General features: G+C 33.0%; 1 protein-coding gene and 1 long non-coding RNA gene across 4 annotated transcripts; one reads left to right on the top strand and one right to left on the bottom strand.

The window, feature by feature from the left end:
- Window positions 1–1,416: 1,416 nt before the first annotated feature.
- On the top strand, window positions 1,417–3,773 carry LOC107368198 (uncharacterized). Of its 3 annotated transcripts, none has more exons than XR_016198479.1 (4): window positions 1,417–1,890; window positions 2,674–3,039; window positions 3,315–3,341; window positions 3,585–3,773. It is a non-coding gene; the product is annotated as an uncharacterized LOC107368198 (long non-coding RNA). The 3 variants fall into 3 exon arrangements; XR_016198482.1 differs by having other exon boundaries at window positions 3,512–3,773; XR_001570100.3 differs by having other exon boundaries at window positions 3,315–3,353; window positions 3,512–3,773.
- Window positions 3,774–10,837: 7,064 nt separating this feature from the next.
- Window positions 10,838–14,732, bottom strand: LOC107369966 (transportin-3). Its single transcript, XM_015937935.3, has 4 exons — window positions 14,128–14,732; window positions 11,873–14,036; window positions 11,341–11,790; window positions 10,838–11,248 (listed from the first exon to the last, which is right to left on the bottom strand). Exons 1-4 carry the CDS (start codon window positions 14,492–14,494, stop codon window positions 11,188–11,190), a joined length of 3,042 nt encoding a protein of 1,013 aa, XP_015793421.1. The 5' UTR covers window positions 14,495–14,732; the 3' UTR covers window positions 10,838–11,187.
- Window positions 14,733–14,852: the final 120 nt, after the last annotated feature.

Here is a 14,852-nt window from a genome sequence, read left to right as displayed (position 1 = left end):
CGATGATTGATCCTGATAATTTACATGATTATGAGAAAGTGAATGGAATTAGCATTTACAATTGAAGAATCAGTTGGATAATTTGCAAATTTAATTGTTAACAAAAGGAGATAAAAAAAGATTGAATTGAAATTACCTGACAAAATATATCCATTGTTGGTACCAGAAAAACTGGAAATGTAAACAAAGCTTCAGAGGACATTTCAGATAAACTTGATGAAATTAGCTTTTAATTGAACACGATCAATTGTTATATTTACAGTTATCAACCGGCAGATTCGTGAGTTATTATCAAATAATCTAAATGATGATTAACTTGAAGAGAGAAGGTAACAAAATACAATCAACATGAAATTGGTTTAATCGTAAGGCCTGAGGTTGATTATGATGAAAAAGGCTTTTCCGTTTTTGTGTTTGCCTAACATTTTTTGATTACTTTGCTGCTCATCGCAATAATCATGATTGATACAGTAAATAATGTAACTGTAAATCGTGGTGAATGATGATTATGATTACTGTAAGATCAACATGCGATTGTTGAGCAAATTGCTTCACAATTAGACTTGAAATAGCAATGACAGACGATTCAAGTCTGGATGACAATTAACATTTATTACAACCGTCTCGATGTGTTAATCAAAGTATGATATTGAAATGACCTGCTGATGGTTGACCTGGAATGTGATTGCAATGATTATCTAATTGTGGTCAGTTAATAGAGACATTCAATATTTAATTTTACTATTGGTTTAGACAATGAATTGGACTCTGTTTGAGGTTCAATGATGAGAGGTTTGTATCATTTGTTGACGCATTTAATTGCCAATGATCGTGATTTATAAATGTTACCATTGACATCATTGATTGAATTTAAGGTTTAGTTAATTAAAATTTCAAGTTAATCAATCATCGAGAATCAACTTAAAGATACTTTCAACTTTTACTCTGTATGTGGGCATTTGAATGGTTAAACGTACATAACATGAACAGTATACACTCAATGAAATAATAGTATTGCAAATAAACACAGTTTACATGATAAATGAGTTGCAGTTGAAATTTTATCATCAAAGATGGTCATGATGAAAATGGTAACAGCAAATTGAAATAATATTAATAGTTAACAATCAGGGTAAAGCAGAAATTAATTTACATTCAAATTATGGTGAAAAATTTTGCTGTTATTTGGTCAACCAATTTTTTGTTTTCACTTCAATCAATCTCAATCATAATCAAACTAGTATTATATGTATGTTACTTGAAGAGAGAGTGATTGTCAAAACTGGCAACTTAAACAATCAACCTGAAAGTACAATAAAAATAATAATAATGAGCAAAATTTAATCCCACTCACAATATTTAAATTGACCGCTAAACAATGTAGAGAGTTGGCGACATTAACATACGGTTTGGCGGGTTAAACTGCTGTTGTGTTGAGGCGTCTTTTCAATTAATACAAATCTTAATTATTTGTTTTTTTCAATTTTACTTTAGTGAAAGTAACGAAATTTTATAACAGTAACAATCAACTTAATCACCATCATCTTTATCAATTTTATCAAAATCAACTTATAAGTCAAAATGTAAATTATGTTTGAATCAACAAAAGCAAGCATCTTCTGACTGTTGAAGCCTTGGTTGGCTTTTGGATCCTCGTTGTGGTCTTGCATGTGGTTTTAAATGTGGCCTTAAATGTGACCTTAAATGTAACCTTAAATGTGAACTTAAACTATCTTCATACTCTGTTACCCGTGATTTTGGTCTGACATAGGAAAAGCGAACCCAACGGAGGATTGCTGATGAAATTTATTCCGAAGGAGGAAAAGCAAATGTTGACTTTATTATGGCCACCAAGTTAATTTGACAAGAGACTTCACTGAGCCCACCGAGGTGGTCCTAACTTTGTTAGCTTATCCTCCTCCACCTCCTCATTAGCATTGTTATTCTTGCCTTCTCTTCATCTTCCTATTTTCTTCTCTGTTTTAAGTCTGGTTTACTTTTTCATGCCTCTTCATTTGCTTTCAATTCAGCTTCTCCCTCTTTAGCTTTTTAGTGTAAATTAAAATCAAAGCAGCAAATTTTAATTTTCATGTCTCATTTATCAGCTCAATTGCTTCATTTTCCCTATTAAATAACATTCGTTTAATTATAATACCTACCTGAGAGTAATTAAGATCTTCTCACAGACCGTCCCTTCAGCATTACTGCAGCAGTAAAAGTCCCTTGAAATTATCACTGGCTACGATGAGAGATGCTCGTTTTTTACGCTAGCAATTTAATTAAGATTTATCCTAAGTCTGAAATTAATTAAAGTTAAATATATTGCATAGCTAATTTAGTTACCTTACCAATCAAAGTCAACCAACCATTGGTATAACAATCATCATTTATTTAATTAAACCTTTTTTGGGAACCTTTGAGTATAATTACACACAGTGATAACTTCAAGTTGTTTCATTTCTTAGATTCAAATACAAAATGAGAAATTTTTCTGAATAGTTTATTGTTTCCAATTTTTGTTCAAATTTAATGTAGCATAATGTTAACTGTTGGTTTTGATAATCGTAATTAAAACAGTAAAACAGTTTTATTACAATTTAATTGTAAAGTAGTCATTTGGTGAGATTCATTGTTTACTTATTCATTTCTTTTGCTTTGTGTATTCCCTTACAGGTTAACAAGATGGACTTCTTAACCAGCTGTCAACCAATTTAATATAAATGGATCTTACTTGGGACTATTTTTGGATGGACAAAAACTGGACAAAAGAAAATCAAAGGATTGATCTGAAAAGTTAACTAAACAACAGGGAAATGCAACAAGCAGTGAGAAAATACATAAACATGAAGTGGACTTCTGAGTATCTCAGTAGATGGCTAGATTGAATGTTATATTTCAATTATTATTACAAATGTTGGTTGAAGAAACGCAAAATGGTATAAAAAGTGCGATAAAAATGAAACCTCTTAAAGAGTCACGGTTATGGCCTGAAGAAGCTGTTAAAAATATTGTTGATACAGATGAAGGTGGTAAAAGCAGGTAAGGTTAAGGTCTTTTGTTTGCTTGCTTATTTACTTTTCTCAATCAAATACAGTTATGAGTTTTTTGTTTTCTCTCCTAATGTCTTTATTTAAATGAACATGTTATTGGTAAGTAGATTTATAAACCAGGAAATGAACCCAAAGAAATAAGATAAGAAAGAAAGAGAAAGCTCATGATATTTTGTATTACAAGAAAAGCCGAATAAGAGATGTTTTAAAATGATTATCTTTATAACTACCTTTTATTATTATTACCTTTTTTTACCATTTCAGATGGAATCAAACTCCGGAAGTTTCTAGGTGAGAGAATCGGTAAGGTTTAAATTTTCAAATTTAACACAATTGCTTTTGTAATTTACTCTTTGCTTCATTGAAACCAGTTTTGGATTCCTAACCCTCACAATAATTCACATTTTGCCCTTTTGTGATCACTCTTCTAACATTTCAATATTTACTTTCCACCTTTCTAGACATTTCCCATTTACCGCTGTTTTTATCCGATGATTGGCAGAATAATTGTAATTTCTGGCATTTCTATCAGAGACACGTCCAATCTGAAGACCAAGTTAAACCTAGATCAATTGAATCATCTATTGACACAACTTTTAAAATTCAACCGAATGGTGACTTAGTGAATGGATAAATAAAGGAATTAATAATTCATAAAGAACCCAATGTATTGTATGTATTATAAAGAGTAATTAATACAATTAAATATGATTTAGCACATAATTCAATTTGGCTTGCTTAAATACTGTTGAGAAAGGAAAAGGAATAAAGCAAATCAGAGGGAAAAGCTAAAGAAACAACTGTTAATACAAACTGAATGAGTGACCACGTTAGAGTAAATCCTTTATTTTGATTGATTTATTCTTGCTTTACTTACTTGAGTATTTAAGAAACGCAAATGATTTTGCTGAGATAGTTGTCACCGACTGGATTGATTAGTAGGACTTTGAAATCGTGAACTTGACCTGAGACTATTCTTTTATATCTTCTTAGGATTTCGATTACTTTTTGCCTGATTTGGAGGAAATGTTGAGCGTTATTTCTTGATTTTCTTTGATTTTTCTCGCCCTTTCTTCAATTCTTTTCTTTTCTTTCAGTTTATATTCATTTTCGTGTTTCTTTGGTTTAGGCTTTTGATCAAAATTTGCACTTGTTGAGGGTTGAGGCTCTGTCACCGTTTTTTCATCAATTTCAGGACCAAAAACTTTAAGGAATTGATTTCGGAAGATATCATCATAACTTATTTTATCAGGAACTTCAATTGTTAACTGGAATGGAGTAGATCTTCCTTTATTGTAATGAAATAATGTCCATTCGGAATGATTCACCACCATTGCTGAGGTGCTACTCCAATGTGCAAAATTTGTACCAAGGATTAAATCGTAGTTCAGTTTATCGAAGACATAAATTCTCATAAAGTCTTCTTTAGGTGGATCTTTAAGTTTGAATCGTGCTTGAGTAACTCCTACAGATTCGATTATGGATGTATCGAATTCCATAAATTTTTGTTTAAATCTGTAAATTTTCATTCCCAAATGCTTAGCAATTTCAGTCTTAATCGCTGTAGAGTCAGCGCCTGTACCAAATAATGCAGTTATCGCGACCTTTTCATGATTTGTTTTCTCAACTGTTATAATAGCTTCAGGTGATTTAAATTGCTCAGACATTTCCGATACAGCAAATAATTTGAAATAACTAACTCGAGGTTGATTCGGGCAATTTCCTGATTTTCAATTTTTTAACTCTTGCCCAATGTGTCGAGCTTGACAGGTCTACTCGACTCGACAATTGACTTTGAGATTTAAAAGGCGATGGTGGTTAAAGCGTAAAATATCAGGACGACAGGAAAAAATGAAGTTCCGCAGATTCAGTTACTTAAGGGCAAATATTTTTTAATCAAATGTCAATGTGATCTTTAATAGTTTAATTCTGAGTGTTTGAATTTGAAGCTCTAGTGATGAAGGTGTGTTTGCGAGCAATGCTCAGCAAAGGTCTAATTGAGAGCAAACGCTCATCAATATTTTATTGAACACAATCTTGAAAGCGTTCGATAGCAAACACAATGAGAAATTGGATTGAAAGCTTTGCTTTGTTTAATACAGAAGACAATTTTGAATACGTTTGCTTTCAAACAAAATTAAGGATTGAGAGAAATTTTCGTCAATACTAACACAAAAAAATAATTTCACTTCGATCACAGAACAAATATTTGAGAGCTTCGCTAATCCAAATCAAAGAGTAGTTGATAAATTAAAGATATTCAAACATTGATTACTTGATTGCTTACTTACAAGGAAAGTGACCTTGCTTGTACGATCATTTTCGATTTTTTTCGAGTTTATATTGTAGAGGGCAAAAAATAATTAGACACGTATTTTTGCTTTTTTTACGCCGGTGCGCGGTTATTGATATTTAGGCACTTTAAAGTTAAGATTCTGCATTGAAATCTATTGAAGTCGCTGGAAAGTGATTCACAATTTTTTTAAGATTTTTTCATTTTTCTGCTTTTCATTGTTTTACTTGCTTCTCAGTGACTGCAATTCATTACTATTTTTAATTAAAATACAATACATTCCAAGAACACCTTACAAAGATATTGCTTCGCCTTATCACACCTCTTTACATCATCATATCCATCATCATCCCTCTTCTCCCCTGGACTTAGGACACGCACACAAATTTAGTCGACCAATGTACTCAAAACGTCGCCAAGACTCTAAAGTAACTGACTTCACGTATAACATTCCTTATAACAGCATAACAGGGTTTTTCAAAACAAGGTACTTGTAATATTTTATATCATCATTATTTTGTGTCATCATCTCAATCAAAAATGTCATCAATATTACTTTGACCATTTATTTTGGCTAACGTCTAGTTACTAATTTTTTTGTGAACAAAACCTTTTTTTCGGCGTAAAAATACTTTTACATTAATTTTTTAATTCATCTGATTAATATTTTTGTTATGAAAATTTTAATTTTCTTGCCTTTTTTGCTAATATATACTCTTTATTATTGAACTAATTGTCTTTCCAAGCAGACAGAGTTACATGTCAATATTTTCCACCGTAAATAATATTTTTGAAAAAATGTAAATACAATCAATATAAATTGCAAATAAATGGACTCACTGAGCAATAAAGCTGGAAATGAGTGAAAAATTTATAAGAATAAACGTAATCATTAATTTGAAAATCGTAAAAAATTTATGCTCAAAAATTAATAGAAGGAATTTTGATAAGCTAACTAGACAACGGTGAAATCACTCTTCTGAAGTAGTACCGGGCGTATTTTTTTCATTTTACGGCTGCATGCTGGCATAACTCACGAACGGTTAGTGCTACAGACTTCAGACTTGAACCATAAGCTTATTCAGATTGCACAACGATAAGTTCAAGTGCTCAAGGTTATTCAAGGTCAATTCTTCATTTGACCTCTAATTGACATTAAAAGGTCATTTTCTGAAATCGCAAAATTTTTCTGACCCCATAGTGTTAGTCACATATTGATAACTGTTATCATTGGAAAGATGGAATGAATTTTTCCTGATCAACTGAATGTTGAGTGATCACCCATATCCTTTAGCCAGTATGAGTAATGAACATGTAACTAACACTATGGGGTCAGAAAAATTTTGCGATTTCAGAAAATGACCTTTTAATGTCAATTAGAGGTCAAATGAAGAATTGACCTTGAATAACCTTGAGCACTTGAACTTATCGTTGTGCAATCTAGATAAGCTTATGGTTCAAGTCTGAAGTCTGTCGCACTAACCGTTCGTGAGTTATGCCAGCATGCAGCCGTAAAATGAAAAAAATACGCCCGGTATATGACTCTTTTAAAGAAGGCGAAATTCAACAATTAAGCAAATTCAATCTGCATTGAACTGATCGAAGAACAAATATTTGCCATAAATGTTGGAGACGGTTCTTCTCTCAATACGCATTACTAGGCTTCTTCCTCTGTTGATTTCCAAGTATTCTGCCAAGCCTATCCATTCAACCCTTCGATAATCTTGTCCTTTTGGTATAGCGTAATGCCATGGCATTAGATCGGGTGTAAAACATTCAGCCAAATCCCTTCTAAACATAGCATCAGTATATTATTGCGGATTTATTGGGAAAACATGACTCTTGTAAAGCAAAATAACGAGGGCCATTTGCAGCTGATTTGAATCAGTAGGTGTCGTCTCCTTTTGGAAGAAATGACCAAGATGGGCATCACAACGAGCACAGCTAACTTCTGTTCTGGTTCGAGAAGCAGTATGATCTGGAGTAAGAATGACTCTTGATTGGTCAATTGCATCGTAAAAGGATGGCCAACCACAACTAGCATCATATCGGGCGTATTTTTTTCATTTTACGGCTGCATGCTGGCATAACTCACGAACGGTTAGTGCTACAGACTTCAGACTTGAACCATAAGCTTATTCAGATTGCACAACGATAAGTTCAAGTGCTCAAGGTTATTCAAGGTCAATTCTTCATTTGACCTCTAATTGACATTAAAAGGTCATTTTCTGAAATCGCAAAATTTTTCTGACCCCATAGTGTTAGTCACATATTGATAACTGTTATCATTGGAAAGATGGAATGAATTTTTCCTGATCAACTGAATGTTGAGTGATCACCCATATCCTTTAGCCAGTATGAGTAATGAACATGTAACTAACACTATGGGGTCAGAAAAATTTTGCGATTTCAGAAAATGACCTTTTAATGTCAATTAGAGGTCAAATGAAGAATTGACCTTGAATAACCTTGAGCACTTGAACTTATCGTTGTGCAATCTAGATAAGCTTATGGTTCAAGTCTGAAGTCTGTCGCACTAACCGTTCGTGAGTTATGCCAGCATGCAGCCGTAAAATGAAAAAAATACGCTCGGTATTTTGTTTTAGATGAAAAAAGTTCAGCGTCACAGATTAAACAATAATAGACTCCGACAGAATCGGTGTGAACTAAATCACCAGAAAACCATTCCCATTCACATTGACCATTCAACATGGACTTGTACATGACCTGTTCCTTTTTGACCTTTATATAAGGTTATGGTCACGTAATTGGGACAATTAATCAGCTTGCTAGAAAATGATTATCATCATCATTATTCACTTTCACCTAGTTTTTTTTGCACCTCATGTAGACAACTCTTCACTCTGTCCATCCCTTTGCCTCTCTCCGTGATTAACATCAGAACTCTGAGTTGTTTTTTGGACCTTTTTTTATGTCTTTCTAAATGATCATCAGCATTATTATGAGCAAGTAATGATGGGGTCTCACTCGGTAAGTCATTAGACTAATCACCATCACCCAGGAATTAATCAGCTTATTCATCATTCATCAAAGTTCTTTAACGTGAATCAAACAATTGATTTCATATTGACGCCTGATCACGGTTTAATGATGTTCACCAATACAACAAATAAAAAATAGCAACACAAAAGCAAATCAGATCAAGCAGATTTGATGGAAGACTTTTTTTTTCATCCATTGCATGGTGAAAAAGCGGAGATTTTTTTCTTTATCTTCACTTATTGAATGTGTGTACCAATCATCGTTTGTGATTGGTATGTGCCTATTGGTTTGGTACACATTGGTACCTGATTCGAAAATTACCCCGACACTTGATCGCAGTTGTCGTGATTCACTACGAGAGACCAATGGGCAAAGTTGTTTCTTTAATTTCACAGTTTCTTGAAGTTACTTACAATTTGTTAGATTGATAGGCTCCTTATAATACCTCGAGAAGGGCTTGAACCGTCTAATTAGGAGTTATGAGCCCCTAAAGTCGACAGATCTTACCACTTACAAGACGTACTGATGTGGCACCATACTGCCATGTAAAAATAGAGGGAAAACTAAGGGAACAACTGTTAATTAAAATGTGAATGAGAGGGACGATGCTTGAGTTGACCCTTTACTAAACAATTAAATTAAACATTTTGTAAGTTTATCAAGGTGAAATTGTAAATGTTTGATTGTACCAATAGAGCTTCATGTAATGGCAATGAAGAGATTATGATCAGATAGGGATTTAATTGAATTAAGCTGAAGCTAACTGAGCGATTGGAAATTGAATGAATCCCATCGAGTGATTAATAGCACTATTTAGCGCTGATTTATATTTGAATAATACCATGAATTGTGGCTTCTGATCAGCTTACGATTAAATAAAATTGATTTCACCTTAGATAAATAGTTGGCGATCAGGTCTAGCATCTTAATTAAAATGAAATATAAATAAGATTAGTAAAGGATTGATTTAATGATATGAAAACAAAATACTGGAATTATATGTTGAAAACAATGAAATTGAAAAATGATAAAAATCAAGTTACAAGATAATAAACAAAATAAAGTTGAATTAAATAGTTTATGAAATTGAGAATCAAATGCTTTGAGCATAACGTGAGAATGGCAGTGTAAGGTGTGGTAATTTATTGTTGATATCATAATGTGTACAAAAATAATCAACAAAAAAAAGCGAGATGATTAGTTGATGGCTGGATTTGTTGGCTCATTTATTCTGTATTTGGTTTGAATCACTAGTGAACCACTTATCCGCCACTTCGAGTCACTTTCATGATCTGAAAAGATTAATAGAGTTAGATATTGTTAATTTCATTATTGAACATTTTACACTAATAAGCTATCATTGAGTTGGCTGAAGTTTATTCAAATTAATGGCTGTTTCTCCAACCAGAATTTAGTGACTTTGAAAGTGATTTGATTCACTTACACTTGGAGTTGTATCGATACTTTCAATGTAACGTTATGCTTTGTGGTTGAACAGTTTAAAGCTAGATCATTGTTATTATTGTAGGCTGGTTACTCTTGTTGGTCAAGATGACCGTTGACTTATTCAATTTGGCTCTCCTTTGTTCCAGTCTTTTGAATTGTTATCCAATTATTTTTGCATTAATGGGCGATAAGCTGAACGAGTTTATTCTTTCTTTAGTTTTATCCTTGATTTTCAACTGATGGCGATCATATTAAAATAATCAAAAAACCTGTCAGATTGTTTAACATATGAATAGATAGGAAACGGGTTCGGCTTGTGCATTATTACCGAAATGAATGAAAACTAATATCAACAAAAAATAGACTTGATAATGATGAGCATGAAAAGTGAAAAAAGATTAGAGGTTGATTAAAAAGGGTAACAAAAGATATGACCAACAAAATAAAAATAAAACAATTGGAGATCCTTTGAGTATTGTTTTTGCACAATTTCAAGCAAATTGTTGTTCTGATTAACCAAAGAGTACAATTTATAATTTGATCCACTAAATAACTAAAATCACAAAAATAATGGCACAAAATAACATTTGATTCACCAACAATAGCTTTAAAGCGAGAAATAGCGGGAAGAATATCCCATACTTTTCATCTTCTGATTCCTGAATATTATGAATGGAAAGATCTTCTGCTTTGATATGAACACACATGACATAAATTAAAATTACCTCTTCAAATAAATGTATGAATTTAAAATAATTAGGAACTGGTTGCTTTATTATATCCATCATCTACAGGATCGCTTTGCAGGTTGTGATACCAATTGGTATTGGTCAGAGTTAATTTTTATTATCTCTTTTGGACTATCTTGAGCATATTTAGTTCGTAAAGATAAGAAATCACAATTAAATAGAAAACTGAGCAAAATAAAATTCGATCTTATTGGTACCTTTATTCATTGATTTAACCCAGACCACCACTGTATTGAATTTTATCGTAACTCCTCTGAGACAATCATTAGATCAATTTTTCATGAAACCGAATATAATTGTTGATTTGAAATTTCATTTCTTTAATTTACAATCTAAAGTGATGAGGAAAGCAGCAAAAAGCAAAAGTATTATCATTTGCATACGATTTTCTGACAGATCTTTCTTTTTTTAATCATGTTAAGGTGAGTTCACCAATTAACAAGTTATTTTGATGATGTTGAAAACAGAGTTGATTTTGATAAATAAAATCTTTGTAGACATCAAATCTTAAATTTTTTGACAACTCGCAGAATTCGCTGATCAAGTTTTGTTATTATTAGTATTAATATCATTGTTATTATTATTGTAATTTAAAAGTCAAGATAATAGATTGTCGTCAAGTTGTTATAATTTTGTCTCTAATTCATCATCGATAGGTTCTCGATAAACTTCTCATTGAGGATATGAGTAATTTCATATTGGATGCACTGTGAAAAAGGGGAAAACGAGAAAAGAACAATTAGTAAATAAAATAAAGATTCATTTTTAAATTTATTTTATTTTCATCTTAATAACTTACTTTTTTATTGTCTCATAGAATTCCTGCAACTGTAGTGGGGCTGCATCGGGTGTCGTCGGTTGTAGATGAATTGAAACAGCCTGGAGAGTTTTTTCAAGCCATAAACAGGCTCTTGTTTTATCCCAATTTAATAATCTCCACAAGATATCAGCCATATCAGGTATATAAAATGATGGTAATGTGGTTAAAGAACAATTCATTAACGTGTTTGTCAGTTTTTGTCCATAGCAATCATCATTTCCTAAACACGCAGTCAATAACTGTTCAACCTGATCACGAATAATGGGAAGTGCTTTCGGATCTTTACCAGTTTCGATGAGTTCTCCTATAAATTTACAGACAGACGTATTTGCTTCCCGATGATCTAAGGCTAATGAGGCTAAAGATAGTTCAAGAATTTGACCAAGCATAGAGAATGACAGGAAGCGTAAACCATTTTTTTGTAAATATCTGTCAAAGAAAAAGATACATGTTAGGAATTGAAATAAATCCATGGAAAAAATTGAAAATCAAAGTTAAAGCAAATAAATACCTTGTACAGAGTCTAAAAAAGTCATCAATGGTTTCAGGGTGATTTCTCAATTCAACACGCTGACCGCTGAGGAGAGCAAAAGTAGGTCTCCAAAAATGAGTTAACATTTCTAATAATCCATTGTCAATTTTTTCCCTGTCTGCATCTGTTAAAGATAAGTCTCCGGTATCACCAAATTCATCGACCAAAATAGATGCTAAGTATAGGTAACATGAGTGCTGAGGAAATTGAGAGTAAAGGTTGACAATGCATTCAGCAACCGGGATTAATAAATGAATTGGTTTTAAACATCGAATCACATATCGAAGACATCTGCAAGCTTTTTCAACTGTACGAGAATCGCTTGTGCTTGAGGTGTGTTTGAGAACGGCATCAATTAATTTCCATAATTCCATTACCCTAATATCTAGAGGAGATTCATTAGGTGTTAGATTAGGTATCCTCGGTTTAAGGCGTAGACATCGGAAGATGGAAGAAATACGATCCATGTAAATAACAGGATCTGCTTTGCCAGCCTCAAGTGTTCCGCTGACAATTCGACTTAGACATCCAACACTGGGTTCTAAGAGTTTAACAACCACAATCTCTTGGTCGATTCGACTTTTATTTTCAGTAGATTGGCTAACTACGGTTGAACAACATTGAAGCAAATTATGGACAGCGGCTTCATTGAGAACATCCGATTGAATACAAATACGCATCAGTAATTCGATGATGGTATCATTACCGATGAGATGTCGCGCAGCGCAACAGCTAATTATTTGATTTAACGCTGAAGCTGCAATGGATGAAAGGCTTACGCTGGACTCTGATGTAGATGGTGATTTAGACATTTCAACCATTGATTTATCTTGGGAATTGTTGGTGGTAACCAAAGGTAAGAGGTAGTCAAGAACATGATTAAATAAAATTGTTGGCTGATTTTCAAACCAATCACTTAATTCACCTAATATGTTACAGCATGTAGCAAATATTTGTGGATGTAGGGTTCGTACTTGTACACCAGTATTAGGGTTAAATTGACATTGGCGGGTGAATAAAATAAGGTTGACTACATCAGTAACCAGGGCTGAGTCATCATAGATATCTTTTATAAGACAAAGAATCATGAAAAGATAAGCCTCGTCTTGCTCCCATGAAATTTGATCTTTGCTCATTTGACCAAAGGAAGTTTTCAGGCTGGTGACGATGTTGTTATGGCGAATATAAGTGGAAGCACCCACAATGACAATCACCTTTTTGACTAAATCTTTGACTCGAATACGAAACTCTTGAAGGTCCGATTGTGGAGTTAATAAATGTTCTTGATCAGTATCTAGTTGACAGTGAATTGTTAAACCATCTAAAAGTTTAATAACATGTTGACTGTAAGTTTGGGCCACATGATTGTTTCGTTTACAGATGAGTTCGGCAAAACGGTACCAAAATTGGAAAGTAATTTCAGCCACTTCAAAATCATAATGATCAACACATCTAAGTAAAAGACTAACTAGATCAAGTCCCGAGACGGGTGAATTGACAGGTATTTGTCCATCTCCTATGATTAGTGGGTTGACAACTGATTCCGCCATTTCAGTGAAAATACGGCTGAAATTGACTGATTTATCTATGTCTTCATTATTGACAGAATGTTGATAAACACCTTCTAATTGGTAAATCTGAATCAACAAATAATGAGTTAAATGATGATATTTGTCATATTCCTCACAAAGAAGAGCAGCACTACAAATTGTATCAGCTGCAGCGTCATGAATTGTATCTGGTGTATTTGGATCTTGAAGTGAGCTGAAAATTGCAGTTAATAAGGGTTCAATGCAATTAATATCACTAGCATCGATAATAGTTAACCAGGCTCCTAAGCATCGATAAATTTTGGCGAACAATTTTTCAGCAATTTGTTGTTTTGATTCAGGCTCTTCTGCTGTATCTTTGGTGAGTTGACACTTGATTTCTCTCATAGTATTGTATAGAAAGGTTACCATTTTTGGGCCAATACTGGTTAGGTACTTAAGCATCACAGTTCTTCGGTTACCTCCAACACTTTTCAAATTAGGGTTTCTAGATTGATTAAGCTCTTCTGGTAGTAGAGTCAAAATCTCGACAACCACATAATAGTCAAGGCCACTGGCAACTATTTCCTCGACAGGATTAGTCCAAGAAACATCTAAATTTTCCAGGAGAAAACATAATAGATATTGGATAAATGCAATAAAAAGCCGAATAGGAGACTCGAATGGTAAAAATTGAATACTTACCTAAGATGGCTAAATAAGTAATACATAGTGATAATTGTGTTTGAATAACTTTAACATTGATTTCTTTACAATGGTTAATTATTGAATTTCGCAGAGATGTGTATGAGTCTGGAGGAAGTTCAGAGAAGCTATTCTGAAGCTTCATTCGCAAAGTTTGAGCAGCAAAGTAACATGTTTCAACATCACTTCTTCTGATTAGCAGTTGGTCAGCTATTTCCCAAGCGTAGACGCTCTTTTGTATACTTTCGAGCCATTTTCCAGCCATCTCTTTAGCTTCTTTATCCGTACAAGCCTCATTTCGATAGAATCTACTCACAGCCTCTAATACTTGATCAAGGCTTGGTGGTGAGGACAATTCAAGAGACATTATATGACGGAGAAAATAAAAATGATTTTAGAGGGTAGACCTTTTTTTATATTACAACCTGAATGCTGATGTCGGCTCTTTGCTTGAAAACAGATTTAAACACAATTCAAAAAAGACCAAAAAAGGATAAATATTAAGATAAATTAAATGATTAAATGTTGGCATTCAAATAGAACTTTGATAAAATTAATTATAAAGAGAAGCAAAAAATATAAATTTACAATTAAACAGAATTACAGACACCAATTGAGACAACCTGGTTTCAGATGATGTCAAGCACATCAGTTTATTAAAGATAAGCGCATCTTTTAGACAGTCGTTTCTATAACGCACACCTTTACTTGGAAACAACAGTTAT

This window comes from Tetranychus urticae, chromosome 1, assembly GCF_039701765.1.
Source record: "Tetranychus urticae isolate SD_2017Ah chromosome 1, NJAU_TeUrti_SD_1.0, whole genome shotgun sequence".
In the NCBI taxonomy this organism is placed as follows: Eukaryota; Metazoa; Arthropoda; class Arachnida; order Trombidiformes; family Tetranychidae; genus Tetranychus; species Tetranychus urticae.
The sequence above is the reverse complement of the archived record's forward strand: the minus strand, read 5'-3'. Positions and strand labels throughout refer to the sequence as shown.